The sequence below is a fragment of the Callithrix jacchus genome, chromosome 4, assembly GCF_049354715.1.
Source record: "Callithrix jacchus isolate 240 chromosome 4, calJac240_pri, whole genome shotgun sequence".
Classification (NCBI taxonomy): domain Eukaryota; kingdom Metazoa; phylum Chordata; class Mammalia; order Primates; family Cebidae; genus Callithrix; species Callithrix jacchus.
The window spans coordinates 44162624-44182707 of NC_133505.1; the positions used below are offsets into that span (position 1 = coordinate 44162624).

A 20084-nucleotide genomic window follows, 5' to 3' on the forward strand; every position below is an offset into this window, starting at 1 on the left:
GAGGGAGGGAGGGGGAGAGAGGGGGAGGGAGGGAGGGGGAGGGGGGAGAGAGAGAGAGAGACACACACACACACACACACACACACACACACACACACACAGAGAGAGAGAGAGACACAGAAAGACAGAAAGACTGACCGACCCAATAAAGTCAGGGCAAAGATTTCTCCTTTTGAGGGCAAATCTAAGAGTTACTGGCCTGAAAGAGGAAGTATAAAAAGAGATAGGGGTAGAAAGTTTATTTAAAGGGATAACAGAGAATTTCCCAAACCTAGAGAAAGATATCAATATCCAAGTACAAGGAGGTTATAGAACAGCAAGCAGATTTAACCCAAAGAAGACTACCTCAAAGCATTTAATAATCAAACTCCCAAAGATCAAGCATCTTTTTTTTTTTTTTTTTTTTTTTTAAGATGGGGTTTCACCATGTTGGTCAAGCTGGTCTTGAACTCCTGACCTCAGGTGATCCACCCACCTTGGCCTCCAAAGTGCTTGGATTACAGGCGTGAGCCACTGCACCCAGCCAGATCAAGCATCTTTAAGCAGTGAGAGAAAACAAACAAACAAACAAAATACAATGGAGTGACAACACACATGGCAGCAGACTTTCCAGTGGGAAGCCTTATAGGCCAGAAGAGAGTGGCATGACATATTTGAAGTGCTGAAGGGAAAAAACTTTACCCTAGATTAGTATATCCAGCAGAAATACCCTTCAAAGAGGAGAATAATGACTTACTCACACAAAACAAAAACTGAGGGATTTAAAAAAAAAAAAAGCTGAGAGGTTTTATTAACACCAGACCTGTCCTTACAAGAAGAAATGTGACAAGGAGTACTCCAATCAGAAAGAAAAGCTCATTAATGAGCAGTAAGTAATCATGTGAAGGTACAAAACTCACCAGTAATAGTAAGTACACAGAAAAACACAGAATACTGTAACACTGTAACTGTAGTGTGTGAACTACTCTTACCCTAAGTAAAAACACTCATCAACCAATCAAAAATAACTACAGTCACTTTTCAAGATACAGATAGTCATAAATGCTGCTGGGAAAACTGGATACCAAAATACAGAAAAATGAAACTCAATCCCTGTCTCATAATACATAAAAATCAAATCAAAATAGATTAAAGACTGAAATCTAAGGTCTGAAACTTTGAAACTACTAGAAGAAAACATTTCAGAAAATCTCCAGGACATTGGTCTGCGCAAAAATTTCTTGAGCAATACCCGCCCCCCTACACAGGCAACCAAAGCAAAAATGGGTGAATGGGATCACATTGGGCTAACAGCTTCTGCACAGTAAAGAATACAGCTAACAAAGTGAAAAGACAACCCAGAGAATAGGAGAAAATATTTGCAAATTACCCATATGACAGGAGACTAATAACCAGAATATATAAGTAGCTCAAACAACTCTATAGGAAAAAAAATCTAATAATCTGATCAAAAAATTGGCCAAACATTTGACTAGACAGTTCTCAAAAGAAGACATGCAAATGGCAAAGAGGCATATGAAAAGGTGCTCAACATTGCTGATCATCAGACAAAGGCAAATCAAAGTTACCATGAAAGCAACCTAAGTGCTTGTCAACAGACGGATATAGAAAATGTGGTACATATACACAATGAAGTACTATTCAGCCATAAAAAGAATGAGATCCTATCATCAACAAAGATGGAAATGGAGATCATTATGTTAAGCAAAATAAGCCAGGCACAGAAAGACAAATTTCACATGTTCTCACTTACTTGTGGGAGCAAAAGATCAAAACAATAGAACTCAGAGAGTAGAAGGATGGTTACCAGTCTGGGAAGAATAGTGTGGGAGAAGGGGGATGTAAGGATGATTAATGGGTATAAATAAATTACTTACAAATAATAAGATCTACTCTTTGACAGCACAACAGGGTGACTATGGTCAATAATTATATATTTAAAAATAACTAAGTATAATTGGACTGTTTGTAACACAAAGGATAAATGCTTGAGGGGATGGATACCCCATTGGCTATTGCATGCCTGTGTCACATCTCAGATACCCCACAAATATATATACCTATTATGAATCCATTAAAAATTAAAAATAAAAAAATTTAAAAAAAAACAACCATACTACCCAAAGCAATCTACAGGTTCAATGCAATTCTTTTCAAAATACCAATGCCATTTCTTCACAGAATTAGAAAAAACAATTCTAAAGTTCATATGGAAAAAAAAAAGAACCTAAATAGGCCGGGCGAGGTGGCTCACCCTGTAATCCCAGCACTTTGGGAGGCCGAGGCAGACAGATCATGAGGTCAAGAGTTCAAGACTATAGACTGGCCAATATGGCAAAACCCCGTCTCTACTAAAAAATACAAAAATTAGCTGAGGATGGTGACTTGTGCCTGCAATCCCAGCTATTTGGGAGGCTCAGGTAGGAGAATTGCTTGAACTCACACCACTGCACTCCAGCCTGGGCTAAAGAGTGAGACTCCATCTCCAAAAAAAAAAAAGAAATGTAAATAGCCAAAGGTATCCTAAGCAAAAAGAACAAAGCTAGAGGCATTACACTGTCTGACTTAAAATTATACAAGGTATAGCAATCAAAACAGCATGGTATTAGTATTAAAATAGATACACAGATCAATGCAACAGAATAGAGAACCTAGAAATAAAGCCATATACTTAACAGCAAACTGATCTTTGAAAAGCCAACAAGCACATTCACTAGGGAAAAGACATCCTTTTCAATAAATGGTTCTGGGAAAACTGGATTGGCATATGTAGAGGGATAAAATTGGATCCCTCTCTCTCATCATACACAAAAATCAACCCAAGATGGTTAACGACTTGAATATAAGACCTGAAACTCATGACTAGGATCTCAAAAGCACAGGCAACAAAAATAAAAATAGACAAATGGGAGTTAAACAAAAAAGCTTCTGCACAGCAAAAGAAATAATCAAGAGTCAATAGCCTGCAGAATGGGAGAAGATATCTGCAAACTATATAACCAACAGGGGACTAACATCCAGAATTTATAAGAAACTCAAACAACAACAAAAACCCAAATAATCCCATTAAAAAGTGGGCTAAGGACACAAATAGACATTTTTCAAAAGAAGACAAATGGCCAAGAAACATATGAAAAAATGTTCACTATCATTATCATCAGAGAAATGCAAATTAAAACATAATGAGGGTGGGCATGGTAGCTCACGCCTGTAATCCCAGCACTTTTGGAGGCTAAGGTGATCGGGAGTTCAAGACTAGCCTGACCAACATGGAGAAAACCTGTCTCTATTAAAAATACAAAATGAGCCAAGTGTGGTGGCACATGCCTGTAATCCCAGCTACTCGAGAGGCTGAGGCAGAATCATTGCATGAACCCAGGAGGCAGAGGTTGCCTTGAGCAAAATGGTGCCACTGCACTCCAGCCTGGGCAACAAGAGTGAAACTCCATCTCAAGGACAACAACAACAACAACAACAAAAATCACAGTATCTTTCACCAATCAGAATGGCTATTATTAAAAAAACAACAAAAAAAAAGATAACATGTTAGAGAGAATAGGGAGAAAAGGGAATTCTTACTCTTGGTGGGAAGGAAAATCAGCACAATCTCTATAGAAATTTCTCAAAGAACTAAAACTACCAAATGATCTAGCAGTTCCACTGCTGAGTATCTGCCGAAAGGAAATCTTATCAAAAAGATACCTGTACTTTTATGTTTATCACAGCACTACTCAGAATAACAACTATGGAATTAAGCTAAATTAGGAATAAAGAAAATGGGCTGGGCGGATCATCTGAGGTTAGGAGTTCAAGACCAGCCTGGCCATCATGGTGAAACTTCATCTTATTAAAAAAAAAAAAAAAAAAAAAAAAGAAAGAAAATGTGGCATGGAATGGTACACAATGAATACTGTTCAGCCATACAAAAGAATGAAATCACGTGTTTTGCAGCAACATGGATGGAACTGGATGCCATTATTTTAATTGAAACAAACAGATAAATACCACATGTTCTCACGTGTAAGTGGGAGTTACATAATGTGTACAAACGGAAGCATAGTGTGGAATGAAGACTCAGAGGGGTAGAGTGAAAGGGTAGATGAAGGGAGGCTGCTTGGTGGTTACAATGTGCACTGCTCCAGTGATGGATTGAAGGCCCTGACTTCACCACAGTGCAATTTATCAACCTAGCAAAACTGCACTTATACCTCATAAATATACACAAATTAAAAAATAGAAGTATTACTCTGATAGATGTGTTGCCAACAGTCTATGGGGAGCAAGGGCAGCAGAAGGGAGAAAGTGAAGAAGCTATTGCAGTCACTACTGAAATCATCCAGGGTGACCTGGACCAGATGATAGCATAGCGGAGTAACTAATTACTTGGAAAGCTGCTCCACATTCCTAAAAGTCAGTGCGAAGCTGATTTTATTTTTTCTAAAAGGTTATCACAATATTCTAGAATCAACATGGGAAATGAGATCCTTCTGAGGTCTCAACCATGTCCCATTTTCAAAGTGAACAGCTCTTTGAGTGGTGTCATGTAAGTGTGAATCATTCTATTACAAATTTTAAAAAGATGTCCATTAAAAATAACCTTGGCCAGGCCTGATGGCTCATGCCTATAATCCCAACACTTTGGAAGGCCGAGGTGGGCAGATCACTTGAGTTCAGGAGTTTGAGATTGGCCTGGCCAACATAGTGAAACCCTGCCTCTACTAAAAATACAAAAATTATCCAGGGCATGGTGGCAAATGCCCATAATCCCAGCTACTCGGGAGGCTGAGGCAGGAGAATCACTTGAAACTGGGAGGCAGAGGTTGCAGTGAGCTGAGATTGCACCACTGCACTCCAGCCTGGGTGACAGAGCAAGACTCCATTTCAAACAAACAAAATAACCTTACTATGGCTGGGCAAGGTAGCTCACACCTGTAATCTTAGAATTTTGGGAGGCTGAGGCTTGTGGATCACCTGAGGTCGGGAGTTTGAAACCAGCCTGACTAACATGAAGAAACCCCCATCTCTACTAAAAATACAAAATTAGCACGACATGGTGCTGCATGCCTGTAATCTCAGCTACTCGGGAGGTTAACGCAGGAGAATTGCTTGAACCTGGGAAGAGGAGGTTGCGGTGAGCCAAAATCCTGCCACTGCACTCCAGCCTGGGCAACAGTCTCAAAAAAGGAAAAAAAAAAAAACCCTTAAAACCCTTTTTTATTAGATACATAGTAAAAAAAAAAAAAATAGTATAAATAATTTGCCAATTAAAATGAGATTCCACTAGTTAGCCTGAAGATCATAGAGGAAAATACTTTTCTGAGTTGTTAAAGGTAGAATAACTGATGTATCTTTTCTGGAGAGTGACACTATACATCAAAATATATTTGTAATTACATGTTATTATGAATAATTAAAAGTTAAATGACATTATACATCATAAAGCCCTTTTAAAAATCACTAAAACTTCTGACTTAGCAATTCTATGCCTAGGACATGTCTTAAGGAAAACTACACAAAGATTTATGTGCAAAGAATCTCATCACACAGAGCTGTCAAAAATATGTAGTTTAAAGTGTACTAGGGAAACTATGTAATGAACTGAATTGTATTTAAATTCTTGGTTGACAAAGAAAAGTGTCCAAAATATGTTATGTGAATTAAAAGGTTACAATTTATAAGTTAGTCATCAATTTTGAAAATGGAAATAGGGGAGTATGAACATAGGCACTGAGTGTCTGAAAGTTAATAAGGATATATATATAAAACAAGATTGGCCAGGAGTTGACATTACTGAATCTGGGTGATGGATACCCAAAGTGGGATGAGGTGACAGAAGGACTGTTTCATGATAACGATTACCATGCTTTCTACTTTTGTTATAAACTTTTCCATAAGAAAAGGTTTTTTTAAATGCGAAAAAATATTCACTAAACTGTTGGGTCAATCTGGGTATAGAATTATAGATGTTTTACTTTTACATAATTAAGTCCAAATTCTCATTCATTCCCCCAGTCACTTCAAAATAGCATTGAGACAAGTTTAACTTACCACCCAACAAGCATTTCCGAGATCAGCAATCTTCACCTTGAGCTTTTCTGCATTTTTTGGCTCAAGGGGATTAACAAGAAAATTTCCAGCCGTGGATTTTCCTACAGACAACAGGCATCAACAATAAGACGGTTCAATGAACAGAGAAATACTCAACAAGTAATAAAGCTCTTCAAGGTAAAAGTAATACAGTAAGTAATACCCGAATGACAACTTACAATACACTAAGACAAAAAACTCCCATCTTGAGTTTCTACAATTAAAAACCTCTGCCCTCATAGCAACAAATAAATGCTGTGTACCCAGTACCTGATGAATAAACTTCAAAGTCAGCTACAGATTACAATTTGAAGGTAACTTAGACACCTGTTATAAAGCTATAGTTACAAAAACAATACTTTTAGTCTAGAGATATATGAATATGTTGTACAGGGAAGGAGTGTTGAGGAAGTATAGCTGCATAGGTACCTTTGTTGTCCAGTGGTCCATTATGTTCTTGCTCTTGTTCATCTTCACAGGGTATCTCTGCCCGAATGCTTTCTTGAAGTTGGCTAATGTGTTCTTCACTGAATGACTGATCTATAGTTGAGGAAGACTGGCACACCATGGTATCCGACACCTCAGAAGTTACAGGTGTACAAGAGTCTGTTTCTTGAGAGGTGCTGCTGTCTCCATTTTGGGAGCTTAGGAAACTAGGTTCCTGCTTCAACTTTTGTACATCACAGTCATTAGCATTATGTAGATCCTCTTTATGTCTCAATGTTTCATTATTACTGTTCTGAGTATAATTAATGACTTCAATTACTCCATTGCAATTAATTTCTGCTGCACCACCCTCTGTATCACGTTCTGTAAGTGTTTGATCCTGGCCAATGGTATTTGACTCTTCTAAGGAACAAATGAACAAAGAAATATGTATATGTATGTGTATGAGTGAAAGAACAGAAACATTTATCACAAGATTAAAACATTTTCTAGAACTTATAGTGAGTGACATAATAACAAGACTAAACATCTAAAACCTATTTCTGGAAGGGCCAAGATCTTATTTTTACCCAATTGTTAAATGAAATCTATGTTCCATTTCCTGAGAAAAGTTACAAATTACATTTAAATATTACCTGCCCAACATGTATGATAAGATCCATATTCTTATAAAGATACCCCCAGGGATACGTATTGTACATATGAAACAATGTATTATGTAACAATGATAAATTAAAGTTAAAAGTGTATTGTAATTTTTGTGATGTTCTATTTATACCAAGTTTTTCTTGGGTCATTTTATTAGGTGAGTTCTCTTTCAAGGGTCTTTCAACAGGACTCTCTGATTCTTCTTGCTTGTTTGGTCTTTTTTGCCCAGGGCCCGACTCTTTCTCCATTTCCTCAATTTCCTGCATTCGCTTCTCTAGTAATTCTGCCTGGCGCTTCTGCTTCTTCTTCAATTTCTTCTTCTTATTCTTTGACATTTTATCAGCCTGGGCGGAGATTACAAACAGATAAAGCCTTCAGCTGGCTAATTAATTACCCCCAGTTAAAGATACCTGTTAACTTTAATTACTTCCTAATTAAATTTCACAAATCTTTCCCTAACATAGCACTTAAGTCTTTCATTAAATTAAAAGATGTGGGATACTCTTATAAACCCAAATAAAACTGAAAAAATAACAAAGTGTGGTCTTCTGAGCAGTCTGTGGGGCTGGTTTACATTCAGACAAACTCAGATTTTTTAGACTTGATGAAGGTGCAAGGGAATTTACTGGAGAAAATTATAGAAGTGCAGGAATATTTTTCCTTTGGTTCCCAAACTCGAAACAAACTGTTACCATCTGCAACAGAAGAACCACACCACAGCCCATAGATCAAAATTAAATATAGAAACACCTTATACTTACTGGTTTAGGTTGGGGAGCAGTACTGACTAAAAAGAAAAGAAAACCAAGTAAGAATTCTGGCATTCGTTAGGCAACATAAACTAAAGCTCAGATAAAACACTCTACCAGAATGAAAAGTCTTTCTTACGTAGCCTACACTGGAGAGAAAACTACTGTTTTTAAATGACTTAAGTAGAAACCATATTATTATCATTTTAAAAGAAAATAATGCATAATACAAACTGCCAAACTTAAAAAAAAAAGATAAATAAAATTCTTCCCCAGGTAGCATCAATAAGTGCAAAGAGCCAAGTTCCCATTTCTGGTTTCCACTACTAAAGCTGCTAAAATCACCTATTTTCCATTCCCATGCACTGCTTAAAATAGAAAGGGACAAGCAACAATCTCTTCATCTCTACCTATCCAGAACCTGTCAATTTTAAAAGGGGAGTCTAGGTAACATCAAGAGCTATAGCAATTTGCTCTATACCATGTCATGGATAATAGTGTAGCTTAGCTGGAAAGGTAGGATTTTCAGTCTTCCTCTTTTAAAAATATTTGTATAAGCAGGGTGCAATGGCTCACTCCTGTAATCCCAGTACTTTGGGAGGCTGAGGCAGGCAGATCACGAGGTCACTAGCTTGACCAAAAGAGTGAAACTCTATCTCTACTAAAAATACAAAAATTAGCCAGGTGTGGTGGTTGGCTACTAAGGAGGCTGAGGCAGGAGACTCGCTTGAACCTGGGAGGCAGAGGTTGCAGTGAGCTGAGATCATGCCACTGCACTCCAGTCTAGCCAACAGAGCGAGACTCCGTTTAAAAAAAAAAAAAATTGTATAATAAAAGTGTTTTAAAAACAAACAACACACACATTAAAAATTTATACTCTGGGTAAGCGTACAGTTCAAGTGGTTTTAACATTATTCACACTGTTGTATAACAGGATCTGTAGAATGTTTTCATCTTGTAAAATGGAAACTACATCCATTCAACAACCAACTCCCCATTTCCCCTTTCTTTAGTCTTACTTTTTAAAGGAAGTGCATAACTAATATTTGAATTTGAGGATCAAGCAAACTCCCCAAAAATGACACACTATTAAAACTAAAATCTGTACCTCAAAAGAAAAAAATCATAAAGCAGCCATAATTTACTTATTTATGTATTTAGTTTTATGTCTTGAGATAGAGAGTCTTGCTCTGCTGCCTAGGCTGAAGTGCAGTGGCACTATCATGCCTTGCACCAGCCTTGACCCCCTAGGCTCAAGCAATCCTCCTGTCCCAGCCTCCCAAGTAACTGGACTACAGGCATGCACCTCCATGCCTGGCTAATTTTTTAAATTTTTGTACAGACGGGTGTCTTACTATGTTGCCTAGACTGGTCTCAAACTCCTGGGCTCAAGTGATCCTTCCACCTCAGCCTCCCAAAGTGTTGGGTTACAGGCATGAGCCACTGTGCCGGGTCCCATAATTTATTTAGTATATAATATTGTGTGGCACACTACTAACTGCTTTACCATTTAATCCCAGTAATTCCCTGTTGAGGGGAAATAAAGTAAATTAACTCAATTAAGGTCTCTCAGTCTAGGATGAAGCCCAAATTCAAACCAGATCTGTCTAACTACAGTGTTAAAGGAAGCTCTGAAGAGCAATGTTATCTTGCCCCTCTAGAGACTATCAGTCCAATAAATGAGCATGTGTGATCACAGTAAGAGGTAAACACTTCAAAAATCATCAAATCTTAAGAAAAAATATTTTTAAACAATACGCACCAGCTTTTGTAACATACAACATAAAGATACAACAATATCTAGTTTTCTCCTTCCCATATGAAAGTAATTCTGAGAATGTCTCTCAGAGGCTGATAATATTTCTTAAATATGATTGGGAGGTACTTAATTCCGTGATAACAGAATAAAAATAGAAATTTCTTAAAATTTCTAATGAGAGCAAAGTCCCTAAAAGAAAATCTACCTGCAGATCCAGAAGGCGGAGGAGCTCCAGATCGCTGCCATTCTGTTGCTTCTGCAGCCAGCCTCCGAATATACTGCTCATTCACTGACAATAAGATGTTCTCTGGTTTAATGTCAGTATGGATGATACGGCACTTGGTGTGTAAATAATCAAGACCCTGTAACACCTGAATAAAAATAGAGTGGCAGACTTGCGAACACAAAAAACAGGCTTTCTGGAGAAGTACGAGATTATAACAGGACATTAGAAAAAAAAAAAAAAGACATGATAGCGTTTTCTATGGAGAATAAAAGTACCTTTTAAAAAAAGCACAAACTTTCCCAGAAAGATTAAACTATGAAAAAGGCAAGTATTTATTTACATAAAAAATTCCTCAATGTTTTACAAAGCTAATTAATTCTATTTGGAGATATTCTTCAACTATATACACTATAAAGACTAAGAATAAACATTCAACACACCCTCTAAGTGTTGAAATGTAGGTGATGGCAGAGATTTACATATCTTTAATTCAAATTTCCTCACTGATGAAGAACTGAGGTCTGCTGCTGCCCAGTTTGGAGCTCCTTCCACAACACATCACCCAAACAAATTTTTGCCCCTTGAAGTATTAATATTTTCCTGATGGTAAAATTCTATACTGTATATTGAAGGCTCTTTAGAAAATCAGAAAATGCCCATGAATCATGCTGTACAAAGAGATGGCAATAATCTGACATAGCAATTATCCATTCATGTAAAATTACTATTTACAACTTCTGGATAAAGGCTCCAATGTTCCCAAGTCAGATAACTCAGCTTCACCTTCTAATTAATATAGGAGGCAAACCTGGGGGAAAATGGTTATGCTAAAACATTTAAAAAGAGAATAAGCAAAATAAACTCTTAAAAATTGAAGGCAGTATTTAATTTTAGGAATTAAAAATAACTTACTTTTTTTTTGAGCCTGAATCTTGCTTTGTCACCCAGGCTGGAGTGTAGTGGCACAATCTCAGCTCACTGCAACCTCCACCTCCTGGGTTCAAGATTCTCCTGCCTCAGCCTCCCAAGTGAGTAGCTGCGATTACAGGCATATGCCACCACACCCAGCTAATTTTTGTATTTTTAGTAGAGACAGGGTTTTGCCATGTTGGCCAGGCTGGTCTCGAATTCCTGACCTCAGGTGATCCGTCCACCTTGGCCTCCCAAAGTGCCGGGATTACAGGCGTGAGCCACAGTACCCGGCCAGTAACTTACTTTTTAAAATAAAAATTCGATTGGAAAATATAAACTCCTGACACTTTAAGAACATTAAACCATCACTGCATAGTCAAGACTAAGATACATACTTGCTGAATAATTTTTTTGACACAAGGTAGTGGAAGCCCCTGATAATTGGATTTGATGATCCACTTGAGCAGATGATGCCCCAAAACTTCAAATACCATGCAGATATCTAGGAGTTAATTAAGGAGGGAAAAAAAGGCACAAAAGAACAGGGAAAGATAACCTGTGAATTACACCCTATTAAAATGTTATGTATTTTCTTTCAGTATAAAAAGTTATAGAGCTTCAATGAATAAATACATAGCTGCCAATCCTCTAAAATTTCAGTCGAATGCAACAGCCAATGAAAGTAATCATGAAAGAGAAAATTGTGGGGGGCTGGCTTATCAATATTATTATGTACATTAAAATACTGGTAAAAGAAAAAGTAAAACCTACATATGCAAATAGTGAAAGAAAGCACTAGGCTCATGCTGTTGATTCTATTCATATAAATTAGTTTCTTCCCTAATATCAAAATTAGTGTCCAGGGTAAAAATTTCCATTCTCACAGTTTCAAAGCAAGGAAAAACAAATTCTTACTTAACTATAGAAGAGATGAATGTACAAGACCTAACCTCAAAAACATACATTTTTTAAAACAGGAAACTAACTTGCTTTATGCTCTGTAGTTTACAAAACTAAACTTGATTCCAGTGCCACCATGTGTTATCCTTATGTACGAACTACCTGATCGCCCCACACAGTAGGAATACTCTTTGGGTCTAGTATTGTGCAGGGCATTACAGGGATTTTGGTAGTATTTTGATGTCTTCCATCCCCACTAGCTTCTACATGCAAGTCAAGACATACATATATACAATGTCCTAGTGCTCAGACTTGAAGATTCTCCATTAAAGGAAAGCCTGAGTTCCTTGGAAAAATGGCTAAATCCAAGCAGGAAAAATACAAGGTAAACTTGGAACACCCTGCTGTGCCAACAAATAAGAGAACATGTCAAGAAGAAAGAGGAACCATCTTGAAGAGGATGTCATCAGCCAATGTGGAGGACATTTTAAAGAATAAAGTTCTGAGTTAATATATCGATTAAAAACAGAACAAGTCCATACTGATCCAAAAGTGTGGAGAAAGAGAAAATTTTTTTTTTGGGATGGAGTCTCGCTCTGTCACCCAGGTTGGAGTGCAGTGGTGTGATCTCAGCTCACCAAAACCTCTGCCTCCCGGGTTCAAGCGATTCTCCTGCCTCAGCCTCCTGAGTAGCTAGGATTATAGCTGCATGCCACAATGCCCAGTTATTTTTTTATATTTTTAGTAGAGAAGGGGTTTCACCATGTTGGTCAGACTGGTCTCCAACTCCTGACCTCAGGTGATCCACCTGCCTCAGCCTCCCAAAGTCCTCGAATTACAGGCATGAGCCACCATGCCCGGCTGAGAAACATCTTCTTTAGAGAAGAAAGCCAAGTAATAAATATATAAGGTATTACAGAAATAAAAAATCACCAATTTACAAACACTATAGTATACTATTACTGATTCAGGTAGGAATCAGTGAATACTAAAACGACTATGTGAAAGACTGTTGGGAAAAGGGATTTTCACAGCGCCAAAATATCATTCCACAGACTGCTTATTAATTACAAAAAGAATAAAATATCTTTACAACTGAGATATCTGGAAGGCACTGTCTTAACCAAGTGATCAAACTTATTACCACCAATGATAAGCACAAATTCATATCATGTGCCCTCTAATGCAATATACTGAGAAAACTAAAACATAATCCATGTAGTATGCTTGACAAACATGGTTAACTTGAATTTAATCATGAGGGAACATTCAAACAAATCCAAACTAAGATGGCATAAAACAACGAGCCTGGATTAAAAAAAAAAAAAAAAATCAGTGTCATAAATATTCCAAATTACGTAAGATTAAAGGTACGTGACAACCTCAAACACCGATCAAAATTACAATAAGATAGCATCTCAAACTGACAAATGAATAAATAAAGAAAAAAAAATAAACATCACCAAATGTAAGTGAGGTTGTGGAACAACTAGAACTCTTGTATTATGCTAGTAGAAGTCTAAAATGGTATAAATGCTTTGGAAAACTGCTCAGCAAATTCTTTTTTTTTTTGAGATGGAGTCTCGCTCTTTTCCCAGGCTGCAGTGCAGTGGCGCAACTAAGCTGACTGCAATCTTCGCCTCCCGGTTCAACCAATTCTCTACCTCAGCCTCCCAAGTAGCTGGGATTATAGGTGCCTGCCACCACGTCCAGCTAATTTTTGTATTTTTAGTAGAGACAGGGTTTCACCATCTTGGCCAGGCTGATCTTCAACTCCTGACCTCGTGATCTATTTTGTGCATTACAGGTGTGAGCCACCACGTCCAGCAGCAAATTCTTACATATAAAACCCATGAAAGGCCGGGCATGGTGGCTCATGCCTGTAATCCTAGCAGTTTGGGAGGCCAAGACAGGTGGATCCCTTAAGCCCAGGAGTTTGAGACCAGCCTGGGCAACACGGTGAAACCCCATCTCTACAAAAATATCCAAAAATTAGCCAAGTAGGGAGGTGTGTGCCTGTGGTCCTTGCTACTCAGGAGGCTAAGGTGAAGGGAATACCTAAACCCAGGAGGTTAAGGCTGCAGTGAGCCAAGATTGTGCCACTGACTTCCAGCCTGAGTGAGAGACCCCATCTCAAAAACAAAACACAACACAACAAACAAAAAACTCCAGCACCTATCAAGTTTTCTGCTTTAGCCAAAGTGAGGTGACAGGGACTGAATTTATCTTATTGAGAAAACAATACCCAAAACAGACCAAATTCAAAAACAACAGAAGATTCTAGACATCAGACAACATGTACGGTGATCCCTGAAAAAAAGAAACAAGAGCTGAACCCTGGGAATGCCCCATCTTATTGCCTTGAGACTTCCCAGGTAGACTCCACAAGATGAATCAATGGATGGCAAGTGTCTTCAGGAGACCAAGGCAGCTATAATCCAGTGAACAAGGTACTAGAGAGGAGAGAGCTGCAGAAAGAGAGAAATTTGGAGATTTGCAGAGGGGGCCCCCTCAAGGATATGGCAAAGCACATGTGTATGAGGAAATGAGCAGAAGCAGAGAAGAAAAAAAAAAAAAAACCTTAAAGGATTAGAGAGAACAGAATTAGTCCAAAATGAAAACAGTTTGGAAAAATCCAAACAAATCCACACATCCACAAAAGAATAAGCTGTGGGGGCAACTTTAGTGGCCCCCAAAAAGGGAAGAGAGGAAGGAGGTGAAACTATGGCTTTTTGCAATGAATCAACAAATAACAGAGATAAAGACATACCCAGTAGCGAAGTAGACCTCTAAGTGCTTAGATTCTGGATGCCATTTCCCAGAGAAAGGAATTAAGGCTTCTCAGAGGAAAACTGATTCTAGATTTAAGACAGGAAACTCACAAGGTGAGCCTAGAACATCTCGATGCCAGGTAATAAACTGCCAAAATCTCATATGGATCCTCACTCAAGAAAGAATCACAAACTAGATAAGATTCTAAGAAGATGGTGGAGGAGGAAGCCACCAGAAATCTGTTTCCCCACCTAGACAACCAATGCACTGGCAGAATCTGTCTGATGTGATTATTTAGACTCTCTGGAGTCTATTGAAGGCTCACAACTTTGAGAAGAGGCTTAGATAATAAATTATTGTAAATTTTGGTCAATTTCAGCTCTTAGCACAGTGGTACCCACCTATCCCCTAATCCTATAGTAAGTAGCCCTGCCCACAGTTTGTTGGAGCCAGAGTGGGTAAAAAGGATCCTGTCCTAAGTATCAGAGAGACAGGTGGCCATTTCTGTAATTCCCCTCCATTGTTTTAAACCTCTCCTCTGGCTGAAGTGATGTTGCAAGGATTTAAAAAGCCAGTGTCCATTTCCTCTCCTTAATTTCTTTCTTTTTCCCCTTTGGGAGCCAGATATTAAGACTAGCATGTTCATGGCCAGGTGTGGTGGCTCCCGCCTGTAATCCCAGCACTTTGGGAGGCCAAGGTGGGCAGATCACTTGAGGCCAGGAGTTTGAGACTAGCCTGGTTAACATGATGAAATGTCGTCTCTACTAAAAATACAAAAATTAGCCGGGCATGGTGGTGTGCACCTGTAATCCTAGCTACATAAGAGGCTGATGCAGGAGAATCGCTTGAATCCAGGAAGTGGAGGTTGCAGTGAGCTTAGATTGTGCCAAAGCACTCCAGCCTGGGTGATAAAGAGAGACTCTGTCTCTAAATAAATAAATAGCCTAGGACATTCAAAATCAACGGCATATGGAGGGAAAATCAAAGTGACTGTGCATGCCCAAGAAAAGATACAGACTGAGCAAAGACCTTTTGTTTATATCTCAGGCTGATGCTTGGAAGAGAGAGCCCTACAAAAAAAAAAAAATAACAAAAACAACACAGGCCAGGCAAAGTGGCCCATGCATGTAATCCCAGCACTTTGGGAGGCTGAGGCAGGACGACTGCGTGAGCCCAGGGGTTTGAGACCAGCCTGGGCAACATAGAAAGACCCCATCTCTACAAAAACATTACAAAATTAGCACAGGCATAGTGGCATACAACTATAATCTCACTACTTGAAAGGCTGAGGCAGGAGGATTGCTAGATTCTAGGAGGTCAAGGCTACAGTAAGCCATGACTGTGCCACTGTAGTCTAGCCTTGGCAAGAGAGAGATCTTGTCTCAAAAATAAATAAATACTCCAGCAAATCTTGAGGACATGGCCAAATCTGATTTCCAGAGTTACCATATTAGATTCAAAGGTCCAGTTTTCAACAGAAAATCATAAGGCATGTGAAGAAATAGTTAAGTACAGCATATTCAAATGACAAAAGTAAATCAACAGACACTGTCTCTTAAAAAGATTTGATGTATATCTACTAGATAAAGACTTTATAACAAATGTCTTAAAGATGCTCAGGCCAGGTGCGATGGCTCATTCCTGTAACTCTATCACTTTGGGGGGCCAAAGCAGTAGGACTGTTTGAACTCAGGAGTTCCAGACCAATCTGGGAAAAAGAGTGAGACTCCACCTCAACAAAAAGTTTAAAAATTGGCTGGGTGTAGTGGCATGCACCTGTAGTCTGGAGGCTTCGGTAAGAGAAGCGCTTGAGTCTGGGTAGGCGCGGCTGATGTGAGCTATGTTCACACTACCAAATTCCAGCATGGGCAATAGAGCAAGACCTTGTCTCAGAAAAAAAAAAAAGGCTAAAAGAACAAAAGGAAGATGTGGAGAAAGTCAAGAAAACAATATATAAACAAAATGAAAATATTAATAAGGGTTAAAAGAAACCAAAGGAATTCTTGCTGAAAAGTACAATAACAGAAATGAAAAATTCACTAGAGGGATTCAAAGGCAGATCTGGGCAGACAGGAGAAAGAATCAGCAAACCTGAAGTTAGGATGATGGAAATTATTAAGTCTGAGGAATAGAAAGAAAAAAAATTGAAGTGAAGAAGCTTAAGGGACCTGTGGGACACAATCAAGTAGGCCAAATATACACTGTGACAGTCCTAGTAGAAGAACAGAGGAAGAGGCCGGGCGTGGTAGCTCATGCCTGTAATCCTAGCATTTTGGGAGGCCAAGGCAGGCAGATCACTTGAAGTCAGGAGTTCAAGACCAGCCTGGCCAACATGGTGAAACCCCATCTCTACTGAAATACAAAAATTTGCTGGGTGTGATGTGTGCCAGTAATCCCAGTTACTTGGGAGGCTGAGGCAGGAGAACTGCTTGAACCAAGGAGGCAGAGATTGCAATAAGCTGAGATCGTGCCACTACATTCTAGCCTGAGTAACAGAGTGAGACTCTATCTCAAAAAAAAAAAAGAAGGTCCAGAGAGAATATTTGAAAAAAACAATGAAAAACTCAAATTTGATGAAAGACATGAATCCAGAAAGCTCAATGAGTATCAGGTAAGATGAACTCGAAGAGACCCACACCAAGACACACTATAATCAAACTGCTGAAGATAAAAGAGAGAATCTTGAAAGCATCAAGAAGAATGATTCTTCACATCAGCAAGTTTCTCATCAGAAATTTTAGAGGCTAGAAAGCAATAAGCCAACATATTCGAAATACTAAAAGAAAAATAATGTCAACCAAGAATCCTATATTAAGCAAAACATTATTTCAAAAGTGAGAGAAAAATTAAGACATCCCATGTAAACAGAAGCTAAATAAGTTCATTACCAGTAGATGTGCCTTGTAAGAAATGGTCAAGGGAGTCCTATAAGGTGAAATGAAAAGACACTAAACAATAGCACAAAGCCATCCATACGAAGAAATAAAGATAACAAAGAAGGTATATACTTGAGCAATTATACAAGTTAATATTATTGTAAAAATGGTAACTCCTCTTTTTCTGTTTTTTAAGTGATTTTAAAAACTAGTATCAAAAGATAATTATTAGTCTAAAAGTGAGTATGATTTTAACTTTGGTTTGATAGAATGGATTAAAAAAATTGATACAACTATATGCTGTCTACAAGAGACTCACTTTTAATCTGTTTGTGTCTTTGGATCTAAAGTGAAAGGTTAAAAAAAAAAAGATTCCATGCAAATAGTAGCCAAAAGAAATCAAGGGTGGCTATACTAAGACAAAACAGACTTTAAATCAACAAAAGTTACGAGAGATAAAGGACATTATATATAATAATAAAAGTTCAATAAGCCACCAAGAAGATACAACAATTATAGACATTTACATACCTATTTAAAAGACCACCAAACAATATAAAACAAAAATTGACAGAATTAAAGGAAGAAACAGTTCTACAATAATAGTTGATCCCACACTCTCAAAAATGTATAGAACAAGCAGACAGAAGATAAGCAAGGAAATAGAGGACTTGATACAATAAACCAATGTGATCTAATAGACATTTAACAGGTACAGAGTTTTAGTTTTCCAAGATGAAAAGTTATGAAGATCAATGGTGGTAATGACTGCATAATTTGATGTTATGTGTATTTTACAACAAAAAAAAGTAACCAATGAGGAAGAAGAAGGACAACAACCAGTAGTAGTCGTCATCGTCATAGTAGTAGTAAACAAAAAGAAAATAAAGCACAAGACATTTGGCAACTGAAAAAATGACTATAGAAACTTGTGACTAAGAAATTGGTCCCAATTTTTGTTTGGTGTAATAATTGTATTGAGGTTATCTTGTTATTTAATAAATCTATTTTTCTTATCAGAGATGGCATCCTGTTTTGCCACGCACAGTGGAGTGCAGTGACACCACCACAGCTCACTGCAGCCTCAAACTCCTGGGCTCAACTGACACTGCTGCCTCACCCTCCCCCGTACATGCCTCCCATGCCTGGCTAGTTTTATTCCTATAGAGACATGGTCCTGCTATGTTGCCCAGGCTGCTCTTGAACACCTCAGCTTTCCAAAGTGCTGGGATTACAGGCATAAGCCACAGCACCTGACTAGGTTATATTTTAAGAGTCCTTGTCTTTAAAAAATATATTCTAAAACAATTTTGAATAAAGTGTTTAAGATTGGCTACAGAATTATCAGGAGGTACAGACAAAATAAGATTGGCTATAAGTGGATAACTCCTGAAATGGGTAATGGATCTGTGGGGATTCATTAAATTATTTCTACTTCTTTACAATGATTCTGCTAAGACATTTTTTCCCCCAAGCCGGAATCTTGCTCTGTCACCCCGACTGCAGTGCACTGGCATGATCTCAGCTCACTGCAACTTCCGCCTCCAGGGTTCAAGCAATTCTCCTGCCTCAGCCTCCTGAGTAGCTGGGATTACAGGCGTGTGCCACCACACCCAGCTAATTTTTGTATTTTTAGTAGAGATGGGGTTTCACCATGTTGGCCAAGCTGGTCTCAAACTCCTGAACTTATGATCCACCCGCCTTGGCCTCCCAAAGTGCTGAGATTATAGGTTTGAGCCACCATGCCTGGCCAACAAATTTTTTTTAAAAAGCAATTAAATAGGCTGGGGAGGATGAGACAGGAGAATCGCCTGAACCCAGGAGGTGGAGGTTGCAGTGACCCAAGACTGCACCATTGCACTCCAGCATGGGCAACAAGAGCAAAACTGTGTCTCAAAAAAAAGCAAATAAAAAAATTTATCAAAACAAGATTTAAAACGTAGACTGCTTAAAAAGACTAGACATAAAATAGAACTGTAAAGTTATTCTCTTGTTTCTAGCTTTGATCTGCTTAATTTTCATTTGCTGAGAGAATTATTATAGTTTGAGAATGTTGTTTTAATTTGTAAACAGTGATATTAAAATGGCTAAACATATAGCAGCTTAAAAAAAATTGGTAGAACATCATAATCAACTGGTAAAAAAAGATGAGCCAAATAATTTCAGTGAAAGCAAGCTAACGAGTAGCAATCAGAAGGAGCACTGATCATTGAAATCAAAAGATTATATTAAAAAAAAAAAATCTCCTGGGGACAGTATAAAGAAAATAACAAAAGGCTGAAAATAAAAGGCTTACATTATTGAGTAAGCACAGTTAGAGCACATTATGAATAAGAGGAGCTAGCAAAAAGAGAGTATATAGCATGAAAAAAAAAGTATCCTAAAGACATAGGAGGTCATATAGGTAGACAATAACGACTGGCTAATGTTAACATTATATAAAGAGACCTGTCTCCCTTCTTAATCATTCTTTCCCCCCCTCACCCTCCATGGAGGTAGAGTGAGCCAGTTTATATGGAATTCTATAAGAACTAATTTTCTAGTTCAGGGTCCTTTATATTTTAACATGAGAAAGGAGTGGTCCAGAGAAAAAAAACCTGAACAAACACACACACAAACGTGAATGTACAACTCTGTGTGGGTATGTTATGTTGTGAAAATGGGTAGGGGCAGGAGAATGACGTGAGCCATTACTAACCCTTAGCATA

The 20084-nt window shown here is 38.1% G+C and overlaps 1 protein-coding gene across 1 annotated transcript in view; it reads right to left on the reverse strand.

Moving 5' to 3' along the window:
- Window positions 1-20084, reverse strand: part of SRPK1 (SRSF protein kinase 1) — an 85125-nt gene that overhangs the window by 27937 nt on the left and 37104 nt on the right. Inside the window, 6 exon segments of the mRNA XM_035295463.3 lie at window positions 6049-6149; window positions 6517-6936; window positions 7313-7526; window positions 7944-7969; window positions 9896-10061; window positions 11224-11330. Coding sequence (XP_035151354.3) covers window positions 6049-6149; window positions 6517-6936; window positions 7313-7526; window positions 7944-7969; window positions 9896-10061; window positions 11224-11330 — 1034 coding nt within the window.